This window comes from Tenrec ecaudatus, chromosome 6 (genome assembly GCF_050624435.1).
Source record: "Tenrec ecaudatus isolate mTenEca1 chromosome 6, mTenEca1.hap1, whole genome shotgun sequence".
Taxonomy (NCBI): domain Eukaryota; kingdom Metazoa; phylum Chordata; class Mammalia; order Afrosoricida; family Tenrecidae; genus Tenrec; species Tenrec ecaudatus.
In genome coordinates this window covers 68,790,657-68,804,227 of record NC_134535.1, presented here as the reverse complement: position 1 = coordinate 68,804,227, position 13,571 = coordinate 68,790,657, and the positions used below count along the sequence as shown (strand labels likewise).

General features: G+C 34.6%; 1 protein-coding gene across 5 annotated transcripts in view; it reads left to right on the top strand.

Annotated features, from left to right (window-relative positions):
- The window catches only part of USP15 (ubiquitin specific peptidase 15), a 135,034-nt gene that overhangs the window by 74,740 nt on the left and 46,723 nt on the right, over positions 1–13,571 (top strand). For all 5 annotated transcript variants that reach the window (XM_075551349.1, XM_075551351.1, XM_075551350.1 and 2 more), the window contains one exon: positions 5,870–6,014. In XM_075551349.1, the coding sequence (XP_075407464.1) occupies positions 5,870–6,014 (145 nt within the window). The remainder of the gene's footprint in view (positions 1–5,869; positions 6,015–13,571) is intronic.

The window sequence follows — 13,571 nt, the reverse complement described above, 5'->3', positions numbered from 1 at the left end:
TTAATTGCTCTTAAAATATGTTTTAGAAGAAACTTAAAATATTTATTCTAAACTTTATGTGGATATATAAATAGATGAGAATAGCTATAATAAATTTGAAAAGAAACACTAATAAGAGGACAGGTCTTATTAATATCACAGCCCGCAAGAATTTAAACTGACCCAAGAATATATACACAGATCAGCCTAGAAGCAACATTTCTATGTGAAATTATTTCATTAAGAATTCTACATTATCCACTTAAAAAAAGTTTTAAAAATTCTATATTAACAGATATTGGGTAGATATTAAAATTATTGCTAGGAAAGTGAGATGGCTGTTGAAGTTTCCAAGAAGATTGTCAGGCATAGAAATTAGAAGATAAAGAAAAACTTTGTTCCCTTATTAAAAAACAATATTACAGTAAACATATAGTAGAAAAAATTGCTGTTGTTGGTTTCTATTGTTTGTTTTGCTTTTAAAACTCGAAATATTATAAATAATTTTTCACATAGAATTTGTATTTTTACTGTCCATTTAACTTTTAGAAACACTAAGCAGCTGAAGACTTCGGATGGGATTAAATACAGTTTCTTTCTAATTAAAACTATATAAAATCACTTTTGATTATTTTCAGTTAAGTGTTCTTTTGCAACTTCATATGAATGAAGATGGTTTATGAGAATATTATGTTAAAACCTCATGCTCATAGGGAAATTTACCTATAAATTTAAAACTTAAAATCCTATACTGATACGTTGCTAAGACATACTTTTAACTGTCAGAAATAAGAATATTAACTTACGTAATAAAATGTACTTAAAATTAAACTTAATGTTAATAAATTTCAATAACATTAAAAGACCAATGGGAAAAATCTAAAAATAGTGTTTACCTAGTTTGTATAGTAATTTCTCTTTTCCGTAGCTTCATATGGTATTTGCTTTATTAAAATTTATGCACATTTTTCATCATGTACTCTTTTTTCCCATTAGTAATAATTCTTTTACCTACATTGTCTTCCCTGCTATAGATATTTTGCTATATTTCTAATGCTGCCTTCAAAACATTGTTTAAATGTATTTTTGTCATTAGCATTCTACATCAGGCACATTTGTATTTTCTGTTAATTTTCATATCCTATTTGAAATGTAAATGATTCTAGGTAGATGACTGCACTGTATAAAGAAACTGGACTATGGAGACCACCAGAGCTAGGTTCAGTTATATAACTTACATAGCTACTTATCTGGCTTTTGAAAAGATAATAAACTGTACGCATCTTTTCACTAAGGGTGAACTAAGAATAATTGTAATTATGAATATTAAATCATACAAGGGAGTACCCCAAAACTTCCAGAAAAGGGCTACTGAGCAACTCTCTCTGTGTTAATGTATCCAGAGACATCACCTGGGAAGGCTCTCTCGTCACAGTGAATTTTTTTGTACAAGCAGTTTCACTTGAACCTTCTTTTTGTGACAGCCAATTTCAGAGAAGAGCATGAAGCTGTGAGGTTTTTTTTTCTCACTGAAAAATAGCCACAGAAACTGTTGTGATGTTGAACATAGCTTATAAGAATTGTGCTATGGAAATAACTCAAGTGTACAAGTGATTTTCTTGTTTTAAAAAGGTGAAAAACCAATTGATAATAAACCTCATTCTGTATGTCCGTCAACACCCAAAACAGATGAAAATGTCGACTCATAGTGCATTTGGAGTCATTCCACCAGGTCAGACTGTTAATCATGCTTTCTATTTAGAGGTTCTAGAAAGATTGCATAACAGTTTCGACAAAGTGTACCTGCTCACGCAGCCATCTCAGTGTGCCAATTTTTGGCAAAAAACAGCATGCCATTCTTGCCCCACACACCTTACTCGACTGACCTTGCTTTATGGGACTTCTGTTTTATTTCCACAAATGAAGAGGGACATGAAAGGACAGCAATTTCAAGAAATATAAGAGGTGAAGAATAAAAACAAGGGAGGTGCTGTCAGCCATCCAAACAGATCAACTTGAAAAATGTTTCCCAGAATGGAACCACAGATTTGAGAAATGTATTAAGTGTAATAGAGAGTACTTTGAAGGTGATAAGGTTGTTTTGTAAAAAAAATTTACATACAAAGCTTTGAAAAAAATTCCAGTTTGGGGGGGTATCCCCTCATATACATAATATTTATAATGTCAGATATAAATAATGATTGAAAAGTCAATCTGTAATAAAAGTAAGATGCTTGAGAATTTTATAGGAAGATAAGGCCCAGATTTATTAAAGATGATAGATGTCTACAACAGAATTAAACTAATATATTTTTTAAATTCCCATTTAATTTTACTGGTAAATTCAGGTAATCCTCACTCAACTGGTAGTCAAAAGGTTGGCAATTCTAACTTACTAGTTGCTCCACAGAAAAAAAGATATGAAATTCTGCTTCCAGTAAAGATTTCTGCCTTGGCAGACTTATCCAGCAGTTGTACCATGTCCATCAGGTTACTGTGAATCCGTGTGAGCCTTATGGATGTCAGTGGACTTAGGTTCTTTGGTTTTTTACTTATCATCACCTCGTGCGAAGCAGAGTAGCTTAAGATCGTTGATTAGGAAAAGATTGTCATAAATAGTCATGAAAGATAATAGAGGCTGCCTTTGGGGTTGAAGTTGGCGTCCTCTTTGCTGAAATGCTGAAACACCACAGGCTTTGGATATTCCATGATAAACAATCCTTTGGTTTACAGAGGACCTAGTGTGGATTGTCAAAACAACTAAAATGGCCAGTTTAAAGGGTCTTAAAATATTTTAAATTAATTCGCAGTATTAATTGCGCATCAAGACAATCTTAGTTTTGGAGGAAGGTTGGGAAAGATTTATATTTACCCTCTCACTTAAAATGCAGATTTAGATTGAACAAAAATTTTTTTGCAATGAATGTTTTTTGTTTAATTTCTCAGTAAACAGGAACTACTTAAACAGCCAGTTTTATCATGTTATCACAAAAAAGAATAGAGCTTCCATCATCTGTTTATTACATATGGGGAAATAATTATCTGAATATATACTTACAGGATCAGTATGTAAATGTGTTTATAAAAGTCTTTTAACTTGTGTTTTATGTGTATTTTTAGGCCTAAGTATGCATTTAGGTATAATTTTCCTAAATAGTCTAACTGGTTAAACTTTACTGTGGTATTATAGGCAGAATACATAGAATTTTTTCATTCTTTTTAATACTAAATAAATGCAGACCTTTAGTTTTTGTCATATATAGTAGACCTTGAATTTTAACATTAGTTTTTAAAACATTTTGTGAATCATTTGAGGGCTTACATTTCAGATCATCATTTTTGACTCATCATTTTAAACAACTTGTCGAGCCTCCCAGTAGCTTACCCTGCGTGCCGTACTTTTCTCACCCTCTTTTCCTGGTCGCCAGTTAACATCTGGCTCCCCTTTGCCTTGTGATTTACAGCACTTTTGTACGAAGAATAACAGGATTTTTTGATACTTCAGCTTTTCCCCCCTTTTTTTCCTTTTTCAAAAAAAATAAATCTTTTTATTGGGGCTCATACAACTCTTATCACAATCCATACATGCATCAATTGAGTAAAGCACCCTTATACATTCATTGCCCTCATCATTCTCAAAATTCGCCTTCCACTTGGCTTCCTGGAATCAGCTCATTTTCCCTTTTTTCCCTCCTCCTCCCTCCCGTTCCCCCCTCCCTCATGACCCCTTAATAATTTATAAATTATTATTTTATCTTATCTTAATTACACTGCTCGGCATCTCCCCTCACCCTGTTGCTCATCCCCCAGACAGGAGATTATATGTAGATCCCCGAGATTGGTTCCCCCTTTCTACACCCCCATCCCTCCCGGTGTCGCCACTCTCACTGTTGGTCCTGAGGGGTTCATCCGTCCTAGATTCCCTGTGTTTCCAGATCCCTACTGCACCGCTGTACATCCTCTGGTCTAACCAGGTCTGCAAGGTAGAATTGGGATCATGATAGTTGCGGGGAGGAAGCGTTTAAGAACTAGAGGCAGGTTTTGAGTTTCATTGTTGCTACACTGAACCCTGAGTGACTCATCTCCTCCCCACTACCCTTCTGCAAGGGATGTCCAGCTGTCTACAGATGGGCATTGGGTCCCCATCACACAGTTCAATAAATCAGTCATTCATTGAAGGTATATTGAATTATAGGTACTTTACACTTTATTAAACACAAGGAGTAGGAATCATAAAGCTGCTGATGTGCAGAAAGACAAAAGACACTTGAATTCTATTTTAGTTTGCTGTATATGTTTTTGTTTAAATTACCACAAGTATGCAGCTGTTGTTCTAGCAGCTCTGCATATGAATTGATCAGGGGTATGTCTGTTTGGGCCCTATTCTTGCTTAATCTAAACATGGATCAACTTTTGAGAACTTAGAAGTTGTCCTTTTGTCCTAGGGGTGTTATTCTTAACAAAAATTAGTAGGCTAGCTTTGTGTGTTTAATTGTAGATGTATGTAGTTGTGTGTGTGTCATTTTTAGAAAATTCATAGAAAATTCCATTTTCTTTTCATTTTACTTTTCCATAAACTTTTAAAAACTCCCTTGTATATGTAAGTATATATCCATGTGGGTGTATGTATTTATTTAAAATTTAATCAGAACAGGCAGTAGTACAGTTATTTGTGGGGGGAAAAAGTACAACTGAATCTATTTGAAATTAAAGTAATAACCTTTTAAATGATAGTACCAGAAAGAAATTGCAGCCAATTAAGATTATTGGCGTTCCTGATTCATTGTTTACATATAACATTATATTCTTTTATTTGGATCATTTACCTTTAACTTTTAGCAAATGACCTTGACTCAGGTTTGTTCTAATGAAAGGGAAAAATATTGCATATTTGCTTTTGAGTTCTATCCAAAGTAGCTGTCATAAATGTTTTATAAGATAACTTATAAAAAAATCACCCTTCCTAAAAAAAATTTTTTCTTTACAAATAAAAAAATGAATTAAGTTATATCTAGTTAAGTAGGATGCATTATAAAAAGGAAGATACTTGTTTAGAATAATTTTTGTATTTTGATCCTGTTTTGCTTAGTATAGAATCATTATTGTATTTCTGATCACCTCAGGCTTTTTTTCTGCATTGAGTACTAGAATTTGCTGGTCTAGCATAAAGCTATAAATAGAATCTTGAGTGCATCAGAATACTGATGTCACAGTGTCCTTAGAAATCTGATTTCACCTGTAAGTAAAACACAACTCATCCTTTTTCTGTTTTCACTCTAATACAGTAGCAATATGCAGGAGGGACATAAATGAGATGATCTATTGCTGTGGGTGGTGTTTAAAATCTGAATGTTTTAAATTTGATGGAGCAATGAAGAATGGAGTGAACTGTGAAACTGCTCCAGTTAATCAAGGGTAGAAAGATATAATAGTGGTTTGTATTGGTTGGTGAGGGAGCGCTGGTGGCATGGTGATTATGCACTGGGCTGCTAACTGCGAGGTCAGCAGTTCAAAAACCACCAACCACGTCGAGGGAGAAAGATAGGTCATTCTACTCTTGTAAAGTGTTACAGTCTCAGAAACTCACAGGGGTAGTTCCACCCTGTCCTGTAGGGTCCCTATGAATCTGCTTTGACTCAGCAATAAGTTTGTTTTGAGTATTGTTGATATAGGACATAGTATAGTGACTTTTGTTGATTGGATGAGCAATGTCTTAATAAGGGTTATTTTTGTTGAAACATAAGTCTTAAAAAATACTTGAATTAAGGGATTTATGAAAAAGTGTAACGACTGAAAACCTATCTTAAGTGGGTTAAAATATTTGCTCATTGTATCATAACTATTGTAATTATTGGATACATTATGAAAAATATTTTTTTATATTTTCTAGTGTGAAAAATTCAAATTATTGTCTCCCATCATACGCTGCTTATAAGAACTATGATTATTCAGAACCTGGAAGAAACAATGAACAACCTGGCCTCTGTGGCCTAAGTAACTTGGGAAATACGTGTTTCATGAACTCAGCTATTCAGGTAGGTCTTTCCAAACATAGTGACGCTCTTGCATTTCATGGAGATCAATCAGACAAGAATAGAGTTGGTTTTTCATGTCACACTTATTAGGAGTATTCTGTGTGTTTTGAGAATTTTTATTTTCATGAATGATTCAATCATATACATTTAGCCCATTTATGCACTAATGGGATTAGACTATTGTCATATTTCTCAACCAGATGACTTCTGACTAATTAATTACCTTATACTAGAAGATTAAATACTGTTTCATGTAAAAAATATAATTCTAAACAGAGGGTTTTGGATCTCTAAGAAGGGGTGGGGAGCAACAGCTAGTAAGATCTCTATATATTCAGTCTAAGTCTTTTGCTTTTGATGGATGTTAAAAAACGTTAATATGGTTAATAAAATTACTTTAAAAAAATTACTTTAGCTTCCCCTTAAAAGTCTTTTAATTTAGAATATAGGAAATCCCTGCCTTCTCATTTTCTCTGTTACCTCCAGAGAGCTTCCCTTTGCATCCTGATTAAGTATCGCTCACTTCCAATCTAACTTGTTAGATACCGTATATATTTGAGTATAAGCTGACCCAAATATCAGCTAAGGCACCTAATTTTACCACAAAAACTGAATTTAAAATGTACTCAAAAACTCAGCTTATACAAAAGCATATATGGTATTTGTGCCTTTGGTTAATCATGAAGTAATGACATATTTCTGTTTTAATATCATTATCACTCTGTATAAAAGTAGTACGTTTATTTCATTCTTCTTTAATAAGCAAAATTTGCATTTAAACCAAAAATATTATTTTTAATACTTGAATTTAACCTTTTTAAACTTACACTTTTGCTTTTAAATATGTATATTTATCCTCTATATTTTGATAATTGAGTCTCCCCAAGATAGAGAGTAAATACAAAAAAATACATCTACAGATTAATAAAGACCTTATTATAAATCTTTTGCTATCTGAGATAAGTACAAGCCTCTTCACTATCCAAAATTCTAAATGAGTCTTTTTCTACACTGTCATTAATTCACTTGTCTACCAAATGAGCCATTCCTAGAACATTAGAATTTAGCTAATAAGACTTAGGATGGGAGTTGGACCCTCTCAGATAGGGAGGACAGCATAACTTATGGTTTCTTGGTTTAGAGTTGTCCTACTCAGTGAGTAGCTTACCTCATAGGTTCCCAAACCTATTTATTCTACCTCCCCTTTTCATTAAAAAAATTACTCAGCACCTCCCCCTCCCTCAGCATTTAGAAATCTTGGTATTATAGCCCATGATCCAGGATAAAGTGTAGGTACCTGTTTTTGCAGCTACCTCCCCCTGGAGTTGTTCTATTGGGAATCCTCCCCCCCAGGGCAGTATTGCTCACTTTGGGAAATGCTGGTCTACTCAAGCATAATCTTTAATATATGCAATACTGTTCAAAGACCCTAACATGATTAAAAGTATTATTAAAAACATCTTTATTTTTCAAGAAAGTGATAGAGGTTAAGTCAAAAAATAATTTCATTGTTCTTTAGATAATAAAGTAAGCTAGATCAGCCTTCAGAGGTAGGGACACGTGCAGGCAGATGGTAACTCTTTTAGGATACCTTATGGATTTCCCTACTTGGTTACTAAAAAAAAATCATCCTTAGTACCATCTCTGGAAAATTCTTTTTATAAATGGTGGTTTGATCAATACCAGAAAACCCTGTTCTCAGATCTCCAAGTCAAAATAATTTTTATTAACTCCTCTTTCCACTGTCAAAATTACTATGGTTCCAGAGACTTCATATAGTTCAAGGTTTGTTTGATTGTGCTTTAAATATTCTAATATAGAAAATATTGGTGCTTTTTCATAAATACTAAGAAAATATTTTAACACTATAGGCATTATAAATGTATACCTGTTATAGAGAATAGAATATTGCTGTTCATGGATTATTTTGGCATTCAGACTACATTCCTTCACAAGCAATATTACATTCTAGTTTCCTTTGCCTTTGATATGATCTACTTAGATTTTTGTTTAACTTGTTTCTCAAAACAGTACTAAAATTAAATCTTCAGGTTAGTGATGTTGAGCAAATTTGTAGTTTTGTTTTGCCTTCTGATATATTGTTTCTTATAAGAGAAGCTTCACTTTACTTCTGCTCAAAACTATTTTAGTACAGTAGAGCAGTAGATTTCATAATGCTGATCCTCTCTTTTAGTATACTTTACCTTTGCATGTTCTATTTAAACTGAGGCATCGTCATCAAGGGTGATTGCTTAATATTTCTAAGAATCGCATTATAGGAAACTTGATTGAAATTTCAATAGTATTCAAGCTATGTTATATGCTTATATCATCAATTGATTAGAAACTATTTTCTTTAAAATAAAATTCTTCATGCTCACTGAGAAAGGAAGGGAAAGATGAATTCGTACTTTTGTTGCTAACGCATTTTAGCTTTTAATCCAAATCTACAATTAGAGAAGCTGAAATGTTAGTTTCACATTTTTTAAGTTCTAAGAATTTTTAATTGATTCAGATGCAGCTCTCAAAAGGAAAATTCAAACTCAGAGGAATACAAAATGGTGGCAGTAGCCTTTTCTTCTCTTTTTCATTAAAAATTAATGTAAGTGAATAGATCATCAGGTGAAAGGATAGTAGACAAATAATAAAGTAGTTTTTTAAAACTAACCTTTTTCTGATACTGTTTCTTCAAGTTACATAACTGCAACTTTCCTTTTAACTTCTATGACAAATCCGTCACCTCCAAGAATATGATAAAACAACATTTCTATTGATGTTTGCTTTAAAATGTAATGTTATCTCTTATATTACATAACCCTTAAGAAGGTTGAGAACTTTTTATTATATGAACCTACTGCCATCAAGTCAATCAATACTGACTCATAGCGACCCTATAGGACAGGGTCGAACTGCCCCTTGGAGTTTCTGAGCCCCTAACGCTTTACCAGAGTAGAAAGTCTTCTGAAGATGGCTGATAATTTCAAATTGCTGACATTGAAGGTCACAGCACAGTGTGCAGTCACTATGTCACCACGGCTGCTTGCATAAGGTTGCTAGATCTAATAAAATAAATGCTATGAAAAGCAATGTATATTTTTTTCTATTGAAAATGGGTTGTACTACCTACCCATCAGTAACCGTGAGATAGTAAAGTCTTGATTTCTCATTATTTCAAACTATGCACCAATCTGAATATGATTTAATATTATTATTGCTATTATGTTATTCTATTGTGTTCACATACAAGATTTTCTCTGATGACATTGTATGAATGAAATTAAAAATTTCTCATGAGTAGCTATGTTGTTTTTAGTTTTTAAGTATTCTTTATTCAGTGCCAAACATAGCTACCAACCCTACAAGGGGTACCCCTAAAAAACAGAATTTTTTTCAAAGCTATGTATTTAATTTTTTTGGAAACAACCTTATCACCTACCTTCAAAGTACTCTCCGTTATACTTAATACATTTGTAAAATATGCTAATCCATTCTTGGAAACATTTTTCAAACTCATCTGTTTGGATAGCTGACAGCACCTCCCTCGTGACAGCACCTTCACCACTTCTGTGTCATCAAATTGCGTTCCTTTAATATCCTTCATTTGAGGACACAAAACAGTATCACAGAGCAAGATCCAGCAAGTAAGGTGCGGGGGGCAAAAGAGGCATGCTGTTTTTTTGTCAAAAACTGGCACACTGAGATAGCTGTTTGAGCAAGTGCACTGTCATGGTGACAAAAACCAGTCTCCTGGCTACCACAAATCAGGCCTTTTTTGTCACACACAGTTACGCAATCTTTTCAGAACTTCTAAATAGAAAGTTTGATTAACAGTCTGACCTGGTGGAATGAACTTCCAAGTGGACATTTCGTCCGTTGGGGAAGTTGACGGACATCCAGAATGAGGTTTGTTCTCAATCAACATTTCACCTTTTTTTAAACAAAATCACTTGCTGTGTTCCACATCACATCAGTTTCTGTGGCATTTTCCTCAAGCAGGAAACATTTCACTGCCTTATGCTGTTCTTTTAAATCAGCCTTCTAAAAAAACAAGATTTAAGGAGAACACCTTGTACAAAAATATTCCCTGTGACTAGAGAGAATCTTCACAGGCAAAACCACTGGGTGCACCTGAGTCAGGGCAAGTTGCTTGTTGCTCGCCTAGTGAGAACAATGCATACTCCGAAAGCTCTGGCCAGCAGAGCTTTTTTCCTGCTGTTGGTTTTTTTTTTGGGGGGGTGGGGGTGGGATGGGAGGTACCTCTTTGTATAGTCTAGATAATGGGATTTGATGCTGTTTTGCATCAGGATTTCTTTTTTATTGAAAAGCTATTGAAACAATTAAACTAAGTTTGCTTTGGTTGAATGAAGTGCCAAACACCCCATCTTTGCTTTACTTAATGGTATAAGAAACATTCTCATGGACTTTCAAGAATCTGAAAACATTTTGACAAACAAACTAGCCAAGAAAAAAAAAAGTGTACGCCTCTTGAAAACTAATTTTACAGTTCAAGAAAGGTGGCTTATTAGATTTGTTACTCTAGATAAAGTGTTAGGAAACTCGTAGTACCCATCTCAGAGAGCTTTTTCGGGAGGATTAAGTGAGTAAAGATCATAGGGTAGTAGATTACATATGTTGAATGTCAAATACGGGTGTTCGAGTGAACTTTGGCCTTTCTTAATTTCAAGACGTTAAGCACAGCAACTAGAAAATTCTAGCTTTCATGCCCTTCCTACAAGTTTCCCACATTGGCTAGAGCTAGTAGAAGCTAACAGAAATAATTAAATATCATCATTGTTTTTTAGTTAGCATTATTATAAACTGGTGCTTATCATCTACCTCATTTCTGATCTGTGCTAGTTTAGCTTTCTTTAAGGCAACTGCTAGTTAAGTGCATAATAGCATAGAACTCTATCGATACTCAATCTACAGGGTACTTTGTAACTCCAGATTCTTGAGTGCAAGTTAGCGCTGACCCCATAAGTAGTTATGATTCGAAGCAAACATCACCATCCCATTGTGATAGTAACACTTTATAAGTTCTTTAAATAGTTTTCTAAGTCTATCCCTCCATTTAGAGAATGGGCAGTTTTAAAACTTGACACTGGAGATAACTTCAGTGGCATTCATTCAGTAGACTTGAGAGCACTCTAATGCTTGTCAAGACTTCAGAGGCTCATGACTGACTTGCTAGAAGCAAGAAGTCATGTGTTCTCTTCCACTGTAAGATAGCATGGTGTAAATTGGTCGTGTTTAAACTCTTTACTTAGATATAATAGCATTATTTAATCAAATCTAAGAAGTCATTAAGAAGAAAGTGTAATGGTCAAAGACATGATTATTAATTCTATCATGCAATGGAAAATGACTTAGAATTCCAAGCATTTATTAAACCAACTTTTGGGGCTTTTCATGCCTATTTGGTTTTAATGTGTACATTTAAATTCTGGTCTATTGAAGCTATGCTATATTTAACTATTTCTAAAAAGCTAGGACTTCAAATCAGTAATGGAAACAAAGGCAGGGTATGCTTTGCATAGCAATCAAATCTCTGCAGATTCAGATTAGTCCAACCATGCCACTTTGATCATGCCTGTCAGGTACCATCTTTGAGCAGAGCACCACTGCCGGTTTGCTATTCGGGTCAAAATCAACAGTACAAGGCATCTGGCTGCAATGCAATGTGTGTGCTGCCCTCTTTTCCACTAGACATGATGAAGCTGGTTTGAAGCCCTGCTGGAGAGTACTTGTCTATTGGATTTTGTTCTTTTAGCATCACTGATGTTAAGGCCTGTCTTCTTTCTCTTTCATTTGTAAGAACGAATAATTTATGATGATTCTTGTTGGACACAATCAACTTCATTCTAGTTATCACATTGCTATATGGATGTTCAGTTCAATAATTCTAGAGCCCTGGAAGTACAACGGTTAAGCACTTAGCTGCTAACTAAAGAATTGATGGTTCAAACCTAGCCTGCATTCTGTAGGAGAGAGATTTAGCTATCAGCTTCAGTAAATATAGCCAAGAAAACTCTGTGTGGTAATTCTCCTGTCACAAGCGGTCAATTTGAATTTAAATAAACTTAACATTACACAACAACATGAAAATCATTCACTAGTTAGTAGCTCAAAATTGAACTCACCTTATCTATTAAAAACAATACAATCCATTGCATACTACAGGTTGCTTGTGTTGGTACTTAGTTATTTCATCTTCACAGTGATCTGTGAGTTGGATAATTAGGAAAGTTTGAGTGAATTTTCATTTATTAAAGCGAATTAATGAATGTTTTAAAACTGGGATTTTCTTCAGAACATTCTGAGATAATATATTCTTTCAAAGTTCTGCTAATTGAACTGTGAGGAATGTTTTGTTCTCATTGCCAAATATATGTACCCCACAATAAACAGCCATGCTTTTTAAATTGATAAGTACTCAATTGCTAGTCAAAAAGAACAGGGTTCAAACCCACCAGCCACACCATAGGAGAATAGATGGGGGGGATCTGCTCCAAAAAGACTGCACATCTTAGAAAATTCCGTGGAACAGTTCAGCTTTGTCACATTGAGTCACTAAGTCTGAATCACCTCAATGACACAAAACAGCAATGCAAAAGGTACTCATAAAGTAGCATTATCGTGTGGCCTTCAGAAATGGAGCTGATATGTTCACCTTTTGCTTTGATAGAAGAATGTTCGAAACATTCAAGAATTCCTTTTGAAATTGCTTTCATTCTTCTGAATATTATGTGTAGATTCTTTTCTCCTTTGATAACATTAATTTTAAGAACAATAAGTTATATTAAGAATATTCTCTTCAGAGCATTGAAGGTAAACAGTATATAGGCAGCCTCTTTTTTTAATATGGTATACTTAAGTAATTATACTCTCGTATAAGCCAACCCGAATATCGGCCGAGGCACCTATTTTTATTTTAAATCATTTTGTTGGGTGCTCGTACAACTCTTATCACAATCCAAACATACATCAATTGTGTAAAGCACATTTGTACATTCATTGCCCTCATCATCCTCAAAACATTTGCTCTCCACTTAAGCCCCCTGGCATCAGCTCCTCATTTTTTTCCCTCTCTCCCCACTCCCACCTCCTTCATAGGCCATTGATAATTTATAGAGTATTATTATTTTGCCATATCTTACACTGTCTGATGTCTCCTTTCACCCACTTTTCTTGTTTCCCCCAGGGAAGAGGTTATATGTAGATCCTTGTAATCCATTCCCCCTTTCCACCCCACCTTCCCTCCTCCCTCCCAATATCTCCACTTTCACCACTGGTCCTGAAGGGTTCATCTGTCCTGGATTCCCTGTGTTTCCAGTTTCTGTATGTACAGTGTACATCCTCTGGTCTAGCCAGATTTGTAATGTAGAATTGGGATCATGATATTGAGGGGGCCGGGGTATTTAAAGCATTTAGGAACTAGAGGAAAGTTGTATGTTTCATCATTGCTACACTGCACCCTGACTGGCTCATCTCCTCCCATGACCCTTCTGTGAGGGGATGTCCAGTTGCCTGCAGATGGGTTTTGGGTCCCCATTCTTT